At 47.7% G+C, this 16,356-nt stretch overlaps 1 protein-coding gene across 1 annotated transcript in view; it reads right to left on the reverse strand.

The window, feature by feature from the left end:
• LOC309337313 (laminin subunit beta-1-like) overlaps nt 1-10,754 on the reverse strand; it is a 70,222-nt gene extending 59,468 nt beyond the window's left edge. The window contains exons 1-2 of the mRNA XM_081854093.1: nt 10,603-10,754; nt 3,092-3,144 (exon numbers count right to left, since the gene is read on the reverse strand). Coding sequence (XP_081710219.1) covers nt 3,092-3,144; nt 10,603-10,610 — 61 coding nt within the window. The 5' untranslated portion in view covers nt 10,611-10,754. The remainder of the gene's footprint in view (nt 1-3,091; nt 3,145-10,602) is intronic.
• Between the last annotated feature and the right edge of the window lie 5,602 nt (nt 10,755-16,356).

Here is a 16,356-nt window from a genome sequence, read left to right on the forward strand (position 1 = left end):
TGCTTCAGGTTAAGAACAGTTTCAGGTTAAGAACGGACCTCAGGAACAAATTAAGTACTTAACCCGAGGTACCACTGTAGATAGATAGATAGATAGATAGATAGATAGATAGATAGATGATAGATAGATAGATAGATAGATAGATAGATAGATAGATAGATGGATAGATAGATGATAGATAGATAGATATGAAAATAGATAGATAGATAGATAGATAGATAGATAGATAGATAGATAGATAGAGATAGATAGATAGATAGATAGATAGATAGATAGATAGATAGGTAGGTAGGTTGATTGATAGATAGATAGAAGAAGAAGAGTTTGGATTTGATATCCTGCTTTATCACTGCCCTAAGGAGTCTCAAAGCAGCTAACGTTCTCCTTTCCCTTCCTCCCCCACAACAAACACTCTGTGAGGTGAGTGGGGCTGAGAGACTTCAGAGAAGTGTGACTGGCCCAAGGTCACCCAGCAGCAGATTACGAGTCTACCGCTCTTAACCACTATACCACACTGGTACCACACTGATAGATAGCTAGATGATTGATAGCTAGATGATTGATAGCTAGATGATCAAGGAAGCTTGTAGAATGGCATGAGTTCAGGTACTACCAGCTGGACTTAGCCCTGCAACACAGAAAGCAATTGAAAATAATTTGCCTCAACACATGCAGAGTGCCTCTGCCACATGTTAACCACAATCTAACACCATGCATCTGGGATCATGGATAGCATTTTAAGGAAGCTTTGAACCCAAGCTTTTTTGGAAATTAGTCACTGATCAATAGGAGTTATACCACCATCACTTGTGCATGCCTTTTGGGAATATTTCTGGGCACAGGTCGCTACAGGGAGGTGTGGAGCGGAGACTGCAGTAGGTAGAAAGTATCTTTTGTTGCCAAGCTGGTGCAGGTCCGGCCTTGCCTTGTTCCTACCAGTCCCTGATGTGTCTCGTTCAGGATGGGCCTTCCGGCATGACTTGTGCACAGCACGCGTCTAGGCATGCTGCCACACGCAGGCCCTCACCAAGCACTGGCAGAGAATATGCACATGCCAGTCACAGTCAGTCAAGAAAGCCTATATGGCACATGAAAAACTTGGTGTCTCTACGGAATAAACACACCCTGGCAGGGGTGCCAACTTGAATAAAATATTTTGGGGGGGGGGAGGGCACGTAAACAGTGTTCGAAACTCCCATTGTTCCAGGCACATTTTGCAACAGGGAATTTCATTAGCACGAGCAGTTTCTGAGCTCTGGGCGCGGTACCGCACCTAAGATTTCAGATTAAAACTGCAGAGGGGAAGGTAAGGAGGACCTTTTTCTGCCTCCCCACTTCCAGCTACTCTCTGAAGACTGGAGAAGAGACCCTCTTAAGAATATTAGGGAGTGGGGTGGGCAGAGGAAGGACTAGACCACGTGAAAAATGAACACAATGTTTTAGCTGCAGTTCATTCATTTTCAGCTTCGTATTCTTGTTATACAGTGGTACCTCTGGTTGCAAACGGGATCCGTTCCGGAGGCCCTTCACAACATGAAAATAGCGCAACCCGCAGCGGCGCGTCTGTGCATGTGTGGGTTGTGATTCGTCGCTTCCACGCATGCGCGTGACGTCATTTTGCACTTCTGCGCATGCGCAAGCGGCGAAACCCGGAAGTAACCCTTTCCAGTACTTCCGGGTCACCGTGGGACGTAACCTGAAAGCACGTAACATGAAGCGGACGTAACATGAGGTATGACTGTATATTTAAAAAGCACACCTAGCCTTTCCACTGTTGCGCCCATAACCTAGGTTTAAGGAGCCACCTCTAGGGTCTCAGGTAAACGTCTTTCTCATCACCTGCTACCTAGTTGGTCTAACTTACGAGATGCCAAGCTTTGAACCTAGGACCTTCCACATGCAAAACAGGTGGAATCCTGGAATCTTAGAACTCCAGCACTGGAAGGGACCACAATGGTCATCTAGTCAAAGCCCCCAGCAATGCAGGAAACTTTTGCCCAACATGGGGCTCAAACCCACAATCCTGAGTTTCATGCTCTACCGACTGAGCTATCCCAGCTGGCTCAGAGCACACCATGCATTTAAAACACATCCATCACAGGTTTAGAACACAGAACTTCCCCCAAAGAATATCAGGAACTGTGACCTCCTTGTAGTTCCCAGCACCCGTAACAATCTACAGTTCCTAAGATTCTTTTGTGTTACAAACCTGCCTTGGATGTGCTTTAAATGCATGGCGCAGGTATGCCCTTAACTACTCTGCCTACACTAGGGTCCCCCAGGATCCTGTAGGTGTGCAGAATTCAGGATTGTAGCGCTGCAACGGAAGGAGAAATTGCCCCAGCAAAAACAAAACCTTCTTTATAGGCAAATAAGGAGCATGGGAAAGCCCTTTACAGTCATACCTCATGTTACGTCCACTTCATGTTACGTCCTTTCAGGTTACGTCCCGCGGCAACCCGGAAGTACCAGAAAATGGTTACTTCCGGGTTTTGCCGCTCGCACATGCGCAGAAGGGCAAAATGACATCACGCACATGCGCAGAAGCGGCGAATCGCAACCCGTGCGTGCGCAGATGAGCCGCTGCAGGTTGCACTCTTTTCATGTTGCGAACAGGCCTCCGGAACAGATCCCGTTCGCAACCAGAGGTACTACTGTATTTGGAAATGTGGTACTCTTGTTCAATATGTAGTCAATAGAACTGAAATCACCTTCAGATTAGCAGGCAACCGCATGTAAAGAGACTGAGGGCTTGCCCACACTTCCGCTTGTCCTGCTGCTCTCCTCCGGGAAAGGCTGATCTTTACTGCCAAATCGCAACAAATATCCATTTGGTTTTCCGTGGAATGACGTTTGTTCTGATTCAGTGGCAAAGAGAGGGTTTTCCCGGCGAAAGGCGGTGGGGCAAATGGAAAACCACTCAGACCCATGCTTTCCAGGCAAGGGCCAAAGCAGAACTGTGGACAAGCTGTTACACGCCCGGGAATAGTAATAATAATAATAATAATAATAATAATAATAATAATAATAATAATAAAGATGATGATAATGTCCATCCCCACAGGGATGTGTCCCAAGTCTGAGCACTTACCCCAGAGAAGCAAGTAGAGAAGTATTGCCATGGGCAGCATGGGAAGTTTCAACCTGAAGAGAGAGAGAGAGAAAAGAAAACAGGTAGCTCAACAGGGTTGTCCCCTTTCTGACTCCCTCAAAAAACATTGTGGATATATTACATACTAGTGGGAAGGCTAGAGCTTCATTCGTGAGGGGGAAATATCAGGTGTACACATGGCTTGAGCAGGGGTAGGCAACCTAAGGCCCAGGGGCCAGATGCGGCCCATGGATGGTCAGGGAATCAGCGTGTTTTTACATGAGTAGAATGTGTGCTTTTATTTAAAATGCACCTCTGGGTTATTTGTGGGGCATAGGAATTCGTTCATATTTTTTTTCAAAATATAGCCCAGCCCCCCACATGGTCTGAGGGATGGTGGACCGGCCCACGGCTGAAAAAGGTTGCTGACCCTTGGGCCTGAGTATAGGATGAGTGGGGTTAGGGTATGAGGCACAGAGCTCAGAAGCAGTCCTTCCCGTAAGCTGGTACCCCTCCAGATGTTTGGAACAACATCATCCACAGTACAGGCAGCGTTTGGGGAAGATAGGTGCTGTAGTGTCCAAAACTTATGGAGGGCACCAACTGGGCTAAGGGTGGCCCAGAGAAATATCTTCTAGAAAGCCTTGAAGCCTGATCCGGGGGGGTTGGGGTGCAATCTGCCAATCTGGGCCCCATCTGCACTGTAAATCTAATGCAGCATCATACCGCTTTAAACAGTCATGGCTTCCCCCACAAAGAATTCTGGGAACTGTGGTTTGTTAAGGGCGCTGTAGAGAGTTATTGGGAGACCCCCCCTTCCCCTCACAAAGCGACCATTCTCAGAGTGGTTTAAACGGTCAATCCCTCTTCCCAGGGAATTATTGTTTATGTGAAAGGAATGTTTAGGGAAGCTTTTAATGTTTGATGCGTTACTGTATTTTAATATTTTGTTGGAAGCCACCCAGAGTGGCTGGGGAAGCCCTGCCAGACGGGCAGGGTATAAATAAATTATTATTATTATTATTATTATTATTATTATTATTATTATTATTATTATTTTATGGGGGGGGGGTCTCCTAACAAACCCTCAACATCCTTAGAATTCCCAGGATTCTTTGGGGGAAGCCATGACCACTTTAAATGTGGTGCTTTAAATGTGTGGTGCAGACGGGCGCCAAATTTTTGGGTGGTTGTTTCCTCAAACCCCCCCTCCCCCAGTTCAGACTAATTCGCTGCTGGTCCACACGTGATTTTAAAATCTGTACAGATTTACATAAAGACACCTGCAAATTGTGTCGTGTGAGCTTGTTTGTTTGTGCCCTCAGGGGAACAAATTCAGCAGGAATTTTACGTGTGAGAGGTAGAAGAAGAGTTTGCAGGGCTGGGCAGACGCAGAAGTGGTCAAAGGAAAAGGCGGTTGTGTGTCCAAGTGTTGAGGGAAGAGAAATCACATGAGAAGAAGGTTGGGTCATGAGGAGGCAACTGAAGAATAAGGCCGCATGCACAGCATACATTTAAAGCACCAAGAATCCCGGGAACTGCAGTTTGTTAGAGGCACTGGGGACCGTAGCTCTGCGAGGGATAAACCACCATTCTCAGGAGGGGAAAGCCATGTGCTTTGAATGTATGACGTATACACAGTTGTGAGGACTTAAAGGGCTTTTTGCGGGATGGGGGCAGCTGCAAGCTGTCCCTCTAGACCCATGGTTCCCAACATGGGGCACATGCCCCACGGGGGGGGGGCAATTTGATTTTTAGGGGGGGGGCAATTCGAGAATGAGTTATTAACAGTGAATGGCCTTTTAGGCTTCCTCCACGTGAATAGGAGTTCACTTTGAATAATAAGAATTATACGTCACGGGGCGGGGGGGGGCACTAGGATTTTAGAGATGCTTAGGAGGGGCATGGCCAAAGAAAAGGTTGGGAACCGCTGCTCTAGACACAGACCCCGCCACTTCCACCTCCAAAATTCCCTGCAGCTTGTGAAGAAAAAAACAACAACACTCCGACACCAAACTCTACATAGCGGCCAGTTCCAAATTTCCACCACACACACAAACACACCCTTTCGAGTTACGTAGAAAGCACACAGCCATCACCTCTGCGACACCCTCGACAGCAGAAACCTCGTTCCTCCTGCCCTGGAGGCAGATTTGATGGGGGGGATATTGTTCAAGCGGACACAGCGGCCCCCATCCTCCCGGCAAAGCCAGCTTCCTTGAGCTGCTCCTCAGAGATGCCCTTATAATACTCACCTCGGGGCCGGGGCTGCCCTGGCCTCTTCAGGTACTGATGCATCTGTTGCTGCTTCAAATAAGGGGCACGGGAGATTTGGAGAGCGAGAAGCTGGGTTGATGTCTTCCGCTCTTCCTTGCTCGCCCCGACCCACCCACAGCCCTGCAAGAAAGTCCAATCCTGCCCCGTCGACCAAGAGTCCCAAGTCTGCCGCTGTCCAAGCCGCGTGAGAACTCCGGCCGTGCGAACTTAACTGGCGGTGGGTAAAAATAACCCGGCTCTCCCCCAACCCCTCCTCTCTCAGTGTGGGCAAGCGGGGCTGGAGACTGATTTTTATTCAAATGGAGCCGGGACTCTGAAAGGGACTAACGGTCTCTAAGCTACGGGAATTGTCACAGCCTATTCTTTCTGCTCCGCGGCACACACAGCCTGCCCTGCTGCAAGCACAGGCCCAGGGCTGGCTCGCTGGAAGGGGTGAAAAAGGCTGGAGGATTCTTCTTCGGGGGGAGACCAAAATACAAGGCCTCAGCGGCCCTCCCAGTCCAGCCTCGCCTGCCTTGGGGAGATGGTTGTCTGTGAGGTGAAAGCTAGATACAGGAGGTGCATACACACACACTATAAACCCCCTCCCGCAAAGAAAAAAGGAATCACGAGAACTGTAGTTTACCCTTCAGAGAACTACAATTCCCAGTTCTTGGGGTAGGTGGGTGTGCTTTAAATGTGTGGTGTATATGTAGCTTTTATATGCCTGTTGTCTTTGTCCATGGAGTTTTCTTGGCAGGGATACTGGAGCGGCTCGGTTCCTGCTCCAGGTGGATCACATTTGGTCGAAACTCTCCACTATGACCTGTCCATCTTGGGTGGAGTGCTCACTGAAAGGACAGATCCTGAAGCTGAGGCTCCAGTACTCTGGCCACCTCATGAGAAGAGAAGACTCCCTGGAAAAGACCCTGATGTTGGGAAAGATGGAAGACACAAGGAGAAGGGGACGACAGAGGACGAGATGGTTGGACAGTGTTCTCAAAGCTACCAGCATAAGTTTGACCAAGCTGTGGGAGGCAGTGGAAGACAGGAGTGCCTGATGTGCTCTGGTCCATGGGGTCACAAAGAGTCAGACACGACTAAACGACTAAACAACAACAATATGTAACTTTAGTCTAAAATCTGACTTTTTCTGGGTGAGGGTTTGGTCTCTCACTGCACCTGCCAGTTGCCACAGCTCTGCTGAGGGAAACTTGCAGATATCAGGAGTGGCTAGAATTGTGTCCATTGCTCATTTCTGCTCCAGTCTGCTCAGCGTAAGAATGAGGGTCAAACTTGATTCGGTTTGCATTTAAAGGAGAACCTACTTCATTTGCAGTTTCCAAAACAATTCGCAAACTGAAACAACCTTCGCCTCTGAAATTTGTACGTCTCCAAATTTTGCAGCTGTCTAGCCAAGGAATACACGGGGGGGGGGGGGAATGCATGGACTGGGGCAACATGTGCATAAAAATGCATACATACAAAACTAGGGGAAATTGCTTTGCAAAAATGTGTATAATAGGCACAATTTCACAGGCAAGTATATCAGGATAAATTCGCACTCGAATGCCAATGAATTTTCCCGGGGGCCTTTGAAAGCAAAACAGCAAAGCATTTTGCAGAACTGAGCTTAAGGCTGGAAAAAATGAGGAAATGAGAGAAACGAAGGTTGACAGATTTACCCATCCCTAGTTCATAGAGAAGCTCACTGCAATTTGAACGGCATGCTAAACAAGATCAACACCCCAGATTGCCGGCCGGTCCCCTGGCTGGGACAAGAGTTCACGGCCTGGTAGCCAAGGGAGCCTGTAGCGGCCGCTGCCGAGAAAAGAAAGCTGAGCACACAGTGCTGGCTTGGCCCGAAATTGGAAGCTGTGGGGACAAAAGAGGTGGCCAAGCCCATGCCTTGCCCAGCCACAGTCCGTTCCCAGGGAGCCTGGCAGCAGCGCAGCAGGAATGCACTTGTTGTGTCTTGCACCAGGCTTTCTCATAAAAGCACCAAGAATAGCTTATCCTCTCCCATTCTAAGCAACTCTCCCTGCCCAGCCTCCCTTCAGCTTTGATGGGATGCTTCCCTTTCACAGAGGGGGCAGGGTGGGAAACAGCCAGTGGCTCCCACCCCCCACCCACCCCCTAATGGCTTCTCCAGGCAGAAAAGCAGAGCTATTCCTGAAGCTGGGCTTTTTAAATATATAATTCTCTGTTGGCACTGGGTTGCCAGGGGGTATTCCTCCTGCTCTGCACTGAGGATGGGGAGTATAAAGCCTGGAATGGGGGCAAAAGTCCAGGGAGCCAGGAACCATAGCCTCCCCTGAAGACAAAAACAGGGGTTTGGCAATGAACACTGAGAGCAGGCCAAGCCATCGTGTGGGCTATGCATTTCCACCATGTGAGGGCATGCCTGGGGATCAGGTAGCCAGCTGATGTACTCAGCATCATCATGTGCTCCACCAGCAGAAATTAAATGGACAGGCCCTTTTATTAATGTGTAGCAACAGGATTATCCCCCACCCCCGTTAATGATACAGAAACTCTGCCAGCAATTAAGTGGTGGCCACACCTAAGAGAGGGGGTCTCAGGTTCTTATATCTTTTCATTAGTTGTTGCTGCTCACCTGTGAAGGTATGCAAGCAGCCTAGACTCCCTGCCCTGCTGGACTTCCATCATCATCATCATCATCATCATCATCATCATTTATTATTTATACCCCGCCCATCTGGCTGGGTTTCCCCAGCCACTCTGGGCAGCTTCCAACAAAATGCACATGTCCTGATCAACTCAATCATGGACATACCAAAATTATTAGGGTACACTGAGCCAGGTATCTCGATAGCTGAGACATGCCGATTACTGTACTGCAGACACTGCATTTTTACATTTCTCCCCCAAAACGGAGTGTATCCCCCAAGGGTTAAGTTGATCCTACACTAGCTAGATACAGTGGACGCTCGGGTTGCGAACGTGATCCATGCGAGAGGCAAGTTTGAAACCCACAGTGTTTGCAACCCGCAGCGCCGCGTCTAAGCATGCAAAGCGTGATTTAGCGCTTCTGCGCATGTGCGAGTGCCAAAACCCGGAAGTAACCTGTTCCAGTACTTCTGGGTTTTGGCGCATCCATAAACTGAAAACGCGTAACCCGAAGCGTCTGTAACCCGAGGTATGACTGTAATGGGAAACTTATACCAGAGAAGTCTGGTGTCTGGTTCTATCCTACAAACAGGAGACTCCGAGGATATGGTTAACCTATTTCCAGGCCCCACAAGACAACTGAAATTTCATTACACACGTAGCACGAGACACTCAGGCTGCTAGACTAGGGACTTGGCCACACTTCTGCCTAGAAAGCATGAGTCTGAGAGGTTTTCCATTTGCCCTTGCCACTTTCCCCAGGAAAACCTGCTCTTTGGCGCTGAACTGGAACAAACATCCATCCGCAGGAAAACCAAATGGACGATTGTTCCAATTCAGCAGTAAAGTTCAGGACAAGTATGGATGAGTGCCTAAGTTCAACTCTTCATCCTCTCAACCCGGTGTAAAAAAATAATCAAATGACTTCATAGACAAAATACATCAAAAGCCGAAGGGCGGAGGGGCAGCTCCTTTTATAATCCATGGCCCAAATTGTCAGATCTGGGCTGTAGAGCCAGAGATTTCATGTAGTCCCAGTCGAGAAGCCCACCTCAAAGTAGGGGGCTGCGCATGTTTCTGCACTACAAAAAGAATCTGAACCAACAGAAATGAAATTCAGTGACTCCCATCAATTATACAAATTAAACATAATTGCCCTACTCTTTGAACTGTTTTAAATTGGCTCAGAATGCAACTAATGAAAACTGTAGTTTTAGAAGGGTTTTTTAATTTTATTTTTAAAACTATGATCTGAGACTTTGTCCTTGTAGCAGTGGCTTGGTGAAAAATAGGCCACATCATCATCATCATCATCATCATCATCATTATTATTATTATTATTATTATTATTATTTGCCTTGTCTTCTCTGTGATTGCAACTAAAAATGTTAGATCCACCTCAAGGGGAAAGTCAACTGGTGTGAGTTGCAAGAACTGACTTTCTGCTGTCTTCTTGTGATAGAGTGACTCTTTTAGCAGTGGCAAGATTTGCTTGGGCAGCTTCGAAAAGTCTTTTTTCCCCTTTACTCTTTTATAATGTGATGAACAATATATATATATATATAGAGAGAGAGAGAGCGCATTTTTGGTGTGTGTGATTATTGTTAATGATTGCTTTCTTATTTTCTGTTGTGACCAATGTCTGAAAGAATAAAAGATAGACAGACAGACTGGCCTCTATGTGCTTATTTTGCATAATTTATTCTTTGAGCTGCGGGCATGGAAAAGAACTATGTAGACTCCTCACACCCCAACTTTTGACAACTGAAAATCTCCAATTTGAGCAGGCACCGCCCAAACACTTGCAAGTCTAACTTCATTGCCTTGAGGGCTAGAAACTTGCTGCCTAAAAAAACACACACAAAAAAACTGAAAGCTGAGTTAAGGTTTTTGAATTGCGTGCCAATTTCCAGTTATCGCTGGAACCCTGCATTGTTCTAAAAAAGCAGCCTGGTACTTGACTGGGATCCTTACTCTTAATAAATTCTGAAGGCAAAGTTTAGCTAGAAAAACTCACACACACACACACGTGTCTCTTCCACAGAGCACATCTACTAATATTCTCTCCCTCCCCACTTTTTGGGGCAAACAGCCAACACCCACCTTCTCCCATTAAACATGCCAGAATAGAACCATCCCAATTATAGCAAGTGGGATGTTTTGTGTGTGTGTGTCAAACTCAGCTCTTGAGGTCCTCCAAGCAGCTTAGCTGAGCAGAAATCTCAGGATCTGCTGCTTCTTACCCTTCGGCCTATGCTAAGAAACGGATAGTTTGCAAATAAGCTCCCTTTTTTGCATTCAGTCACCTTCCAGCCACCCACCCCGTTGCAAAATAAAATAAAATAACTAGTTACAGGTAGGTAGCCGTGTCAAAACAAAATAAAAAAAATCCTTCCAGTAGCACCTTAGAGACCAACTAAGTTTGTTATTGGCATGAGCTTTCGTGTGCACGCACACTTCTTCAGATCAGAAATAAAATAACTAGACGCCCTTCGCACCCACCCCTCCTTGCCTGGCAGCAGATGGCTGTCTGTTGGGCTTGGAGTGCAGAAGGAAGCCCGGAGTTCTTGCTTGTCAATTTGCCAGGCCTGGGGAACTGGGAGAGAGAAGGGCCCGACTCCTACCTGTTCATGTGTCCCTGCTGCGGTTCTGGGCCTTGGGCAGGCAGCTAGTGGAGTGCTGCACCCCTGGCCAATTTGGGCACATTGGCAGCCCGCACACAAACTCTCCGTGCTCAGTTTCGTTCTCTCTCTCTCTCGCACACATACACACACACACACACCTCAAGAGCTGGGCTGTGCTTCCCTGGAGAAAGCTCCCAGGCAGCTCCTCCTCCCTTCGTGCGGTGCCAGGCGATGGGAGGGAGAGAGGGGAGGGCTCAGCCCTGCTTTCTGCAGCTCAGCCAAGGTAAGGCAACGGGCCAGGTGGAGTCGCTCCCCTCCCAGCTAGGGAGTGGCGTCATGCCACACAGAAGTATGAGGTGACCTAAGCTAGCGAGGCCAGGCCCGGCTGCTGTAGTCCCTGCAGAGAACTCTGCTGGCATGCAGGTGTGCAGGTGTCTGAGCTGAACTGGAATCCATGGTGGGCTTGCCCAGCATCCTAAAGCAGCGGATTTGCTTAACAACACAACAGATATGAAGAGCAGAGCAGGTAGGAGCTCACAGGTTGAGCTCGTGCCCTGCTTTGCCAGTTTCACACGGGCATCTGGTTGAACAGGTGCTCAGGACAGTTTCTCTGGCTGGCAAATGGGCCAAACAGTTGGCAAACTCTGACCTAGGTAAAGGGGTAAAGGGGACCCCTGACCACTAGGTCCAGTCGTGGCCGACTCTGGGGTTGCGGAGCTCATCTCGCTTTATTGGCCGAGCGAGCCAGCATACAGCTTCCGGGTCATGTGGCCAGCATGACTAAGCCGCTTCTGGCGAACCAGAGCAGCGCACAGAAACGCCGTTTACCTTCCCGCCGGAGCGGTACCTATTTATCTACTTGCACTTTGACGTGCTTTCGAACTGCTAGGAGGGCAGGAGCAGGGACCGAGGAACGGGAGCTCACCCCGTCGTGGGGATTTGAACCGCCGACCTTCGGATCAGCAAGTCCTAGGCTCTGTGGTTTAACACACAGCGCCACCTGCATCCCTGGTCTACTCACAAACATATTATAGACCAGCCGTTTTCAACCTTGGGTCCTCAGATGTTGTCGGACTACAACTCCCATCATCTCAAGCAAGTTGGACCAGCAGTAAGGGATGATGGGAGTTATATTACAGTGGTACCTCGGGTTACATACGCTTCAGGTTACAGACTCCGCTAACCCAGAAATACTACCTTGGGTTAAGAACTTTGCTTCAGGATGAGAACAGAAATCGTGCTCTGGTGGCGCAGTGGCAGCCGGAGGCCCCATTAGCTAAAGTGGTGCTTCAGGTTAAGAACAGTTTCAGGTTAAGAACAGACTTTCAGAACGAATTAAGTTCTTAACCCGAGGTACCACTGTATCCGGTTACAGGCAACTCCTGCAAAAGCAATTGGGAAACCTGTAACAATTTCCACTGGGCGAGGGCATGTATTGAACCTGTGGCTTTCTGGACCTTCTTGTATACAAAGCATCTGCTCTGCCGCTGAGATACTGCCCTCCCCTCTATGAGGAAGGCGTTCTTGCTACTGCCAGGAGAGTTTCTTTCTTTACATAACTCACAATGATTAAAGTTGACAAACGGCGGCTGCCATATTCATCATGTAACAGCTCCAAGAACGTCCAGCCCAGGATATTTCGTTGCCTGGGGTGAGAGACAAGATGGTGCCCGTCCCACAACTCCATGTGCAAAACCAGCTTGGCTGGCAACCGACTCCGAAGGCAGCGGGTTAGCTTGGTGGTCACAGGAACAGGCCACACAGAGCCAGTGTGAAGTGACTTACGCAAATCAAGTCAATTTAAATCAGCAAGAGAAAAGGCTGGTTTAAATAAATCAGATTAAATGAACTATTTAAATCAGGTTCCCCACTGATATATTTTCATATGTTACCTAGGCAACGGTGCAGCTATGGCCAGAAAATCACGTTAAGAGTTGCAGGGACACAACTCCTTTTAACGTCAAGGTCAATGCGTTCCCTTGTGGGAAATCTTGAGGGAGGGGTCACATGCCACAAATGGTTGGGTCCAAAGACAAAAAATGGCCACCATCTTATTCTGTCTCTTCTGCCAACCCCTTCTTTCTCAACGTGGTTTTCCACTTCTCTTCCCTGTGTGACAATTTGTGTGAAAGGTACCTGCCTCCCCACCAGGGCCCATCTATCCTATACATATATTCAAAGAAGTATCATGATGCAGTGGTACCTCAGGTTAAGTACTTAATTTGTTCCAGAGATCTGTTCTTAACCTGAAACTGTTCTTAACCTGAAGCACCACTTTAGCTAATAGGGCCTCCCGCTGCTGCCGCACCGCAGGAGCATGATTTCTGTTCTCATCCTGAAGCAAAGTTCTTAACCCGAGGTAATATTTCTGGGTTAGTGGAGTCTGTAACCTGAAGCGTATATAACCTGAAGTGTATGTAACCCGAGGTACCACTGTGCTTTAAATAAGCATGGGGTCCCTCAAAGTTCCCTGGGAACTGAAGTTTGTTAAGGGTGCTGAGAAACCCTCCCATTCCCCTCAGAGGCCGACGATTCTCAAAAACGGTTCAACAACAATTTCATCTTCCCAAGGAACTCTGGAAATTGTTGTGTTTTAACTTGTTGTGACTCATCTTGAGACCTAAAGGGAAAGGGTAGATAATAAATCAAATCAATAATAATTAATTCGAGTAGCAATATTTGCAGTGAAATGCTCACACGCCCCACTTGGTCTCATCTCAGGCTGCAGACACGCAATACATTCAAAGCATCTTTTAAGCAAAGAGCCTCCAAAGGCTCTTGGGAACTGTAGTTTACCCCTCACACAGAACTACAATTCCTAGCACCCTTAAACTACAGTTCCCAAGGTAGTTCAGGGAATGTGCTTTAAATGTGTGGTTTTTACACAGCCCCAGACTGTGCATATCTCCTTTCATAGGAATGTGCTACAGCTCTGAGCTACTCATTTTAGGCAGCATTAAAAAAAATAATCTTCCATATATACTGAAATTGAGAGTTACTGATAAAAAATATCTTGCAGAAGGGGTAGCTCTGTTAAGCCTCTTGCTGCAAAAATACCACCTTATCAACTAACAGATTTGTGGCATAGGATTTCATGGACTACAGCCCACTCCCCCTATATCTGATGAAACCTTATGCCACAATGAAACTGGTAGTCCTTAAGGCGCCAGCCACAAGTTCCTTTGTTGACTTTGCTCAAAAACAGCATGTTTACCTCGGAGGTCGAGCACGACAGCTACTTTTTGAGGGCCACCATAAGCAGTATCTCAGCAAAAGGATTGTAGTGAGACGTATAAAGGTAAAGGTAAAGGGACCCCTGACCATTAGGTCCAGTCGTGACCGACTCTGGGGTTGCGGCGTTCATCTTGCTTTATTGGCCAAGGGAGCCGGCGTACAGCTTCCGGGTCAGCTTCTGGCGAATCAGAGCAGCGCGCCGAAACACCGTTTACCTTCCCGCCGGAGTGGTACCTATTTATCTACTTGTACTTTGATGTGCTTTCGAACTGCTAGGTTGGCAGGAGCAGGGATTGAGAAACGGGAGCTCACCCCGTCGCGGGGATTCGAACCGCCGACCTTCCGATCGGCAAGGCCTAGACTCTGTGGTTTAATCCACAGCGCCACCCGCGTCCCTTAAGTATAACTTGGTGCATATGTACTTTTGCACAACACGCGACTCTCTCCATGCAAAGGTGAGCAAGCAAGAGTCTAAACATGTTCACAGGTTGGAAACGTATTGGTGAAGCAGGTTAGGTGGCTCAGCTTCCAGAGAGCCCCCTTGAGGAATGGCATGGAACTGCACCTGCCTTTCTAGCATACTTCAATGTCAAAGGTCACCCTTTTCTGTATTTCATCAATAAAATTGATCAAAATTCCACAGCTGGAAAAATACAAATTCTCATATCAGAAAGACTGGAAGATGATTGGCTTTTAACTGTAGCAGCTCCGGAGGAACCTCAATCTGCAATTTGAAAATGTTATTCATCCTTCAAGACCCAGATTGCAAATTACATTTTTTGTTTGTAAAGGAAAGGGGAAAGAGAGAAAAATGTATAGCGGGAAATGGATTGGTGACATCTCCAATTTTTCCTCTGCAACCATGAGAGCTAATCAATGCTTTAAAACAGGCTTCCTCAAACTTGGCCCTCCAGATCTTTTGAGACTCCAATTCCCATCATCCCTGACCACTGGTCCTGCTAGCTAGGGATTATGGGAGTTGTTGGCCAAAAACATCTGGAGGGCTGCGTTTGAGGAAGCCTGCTTTAAAACAAAAACAAAAACCCCTGAGATTCTCGTGATAATATAAGCAAGGATGCGGGTGGCGCTGTGGGTTAAACCACAGAGCCTAGGACTTGCCAATCAAAAGGTTGGCGGTTCAAATCCCCGTGACGGGTTGAGCTCCTGTTGCTCGGTCCCTGCTCCTGCCAACCTAGCAGTTCGAAAGCACGTCAAAGTGCAAGTAGATAAATAGGTACCACTCCAGCGGCCAATAAAGCGAGATGAGCACCGCAACCCCAGAGTTGGTCATGACTAGACTTAATGGTCAGGGGTCCCTTTACCTTTACTGTGCTTGAGCAGCAAACCTGTAGACTCAGGGCGCAGTTCCAGTAGTTAATTTCAAAGTTTAACCATGTAACTTACTCCCAGAAGATGCGGTGGTGATCGCCAGCTTGGATGGCTTTGGGAATTAGACAAATTCCCAGAAGACAAGGGCTCTCAGTGGCTGCAACCAAAGTCTTCCTTTGACAGCCTCTCATCAGAACTGAAATCCAGGTAAACAATACCTGGCTCAGCCTTAGTCTTGGGCTTCTATTTATCGACTTTCGAACCATAGTGATCCTAAGTCCCCAGCTCCTATTCATTTGGGCAGCCCCCCCCCCCCCGTTTCCCTGGGGCTACTTGACACCTTCCTGTCCTGAGGCAAGGCAGCATTGAAGAAGTCTGGAGAAGGGAGCGTGCGCTGTCAGCTCCTGAACCTGATCTGAGAATTACTTTGCAGCTTTTGTTCTAATATGTCACAATTGGGTTTCTTGGCAGAAAGGTGGTGTATAAAGGCAACTGGATAAATAATGAATGCATTAAGCCTGCTTCACCCCCCAAATCAGACTTTATATGCAATGAGGAAAAAACGACTGGGAAATTGCTTGCTGCATCTCCTTGGCCACAAACAAGTGAGAACGAATGCTCAATGAATGGCCCACATTGTTTAAACTAAGGTTACCATACACCCCCGTTTCCCGGGGACAGTCCCCGGATTTACAAATCAGTCCCCATACAAAATCCATTGAAGTTGAAAAGTGTCCCTGGATTCATTGAAAAAAATCTGGTAACCTTAGTTTAAGCATCCTGCAAACCTTTTGCAAACAAACCAGGGGGAAATGCTCAGTAAACAGGTCATCTGGAAGCAGCCACAGCCTGTTCAAAATCTTGACCAGGCAGCCTTGTTGGTGGCTCTGCCCCAGACCCTGCAATATCCAGCTGGCAAGGATCAGAAGGTGGTGTTCAGAACTACTGGTGTCTGTATTTCTCCAGACAGGTCATCTGTTTCCTCCTGTGCTGCTGCCTGCCAGTCCACAAACTGCGGGTGCATGGGCTTGCAGTCTGCGGAATGTGGAATACCAATGAGAAACACAATGACCTTCCCTTGGATAATTCTCTGTGCACTCCCAAACACAGAAAGTACCGTAAACAGATGTGGAAAAGGCCAAGGCTCCCGAACCTTTTTGCAGCTATGAAGGAGGAGGTATTTTGGCAGGT

This window comes from Podarcis erhardii, assembly GCF_964252035.2.
Source record: "Podarcis erhardii genome assembly, chromosome: 2".
In the NCBI taxonomy this organism is placed as follows: domain Eukaryota; kingdom Metazoa; phylum Chordata; class Lepidosauria; order Squamata; family Lacertidae; genus Podarcis; species Podarcis erhardii.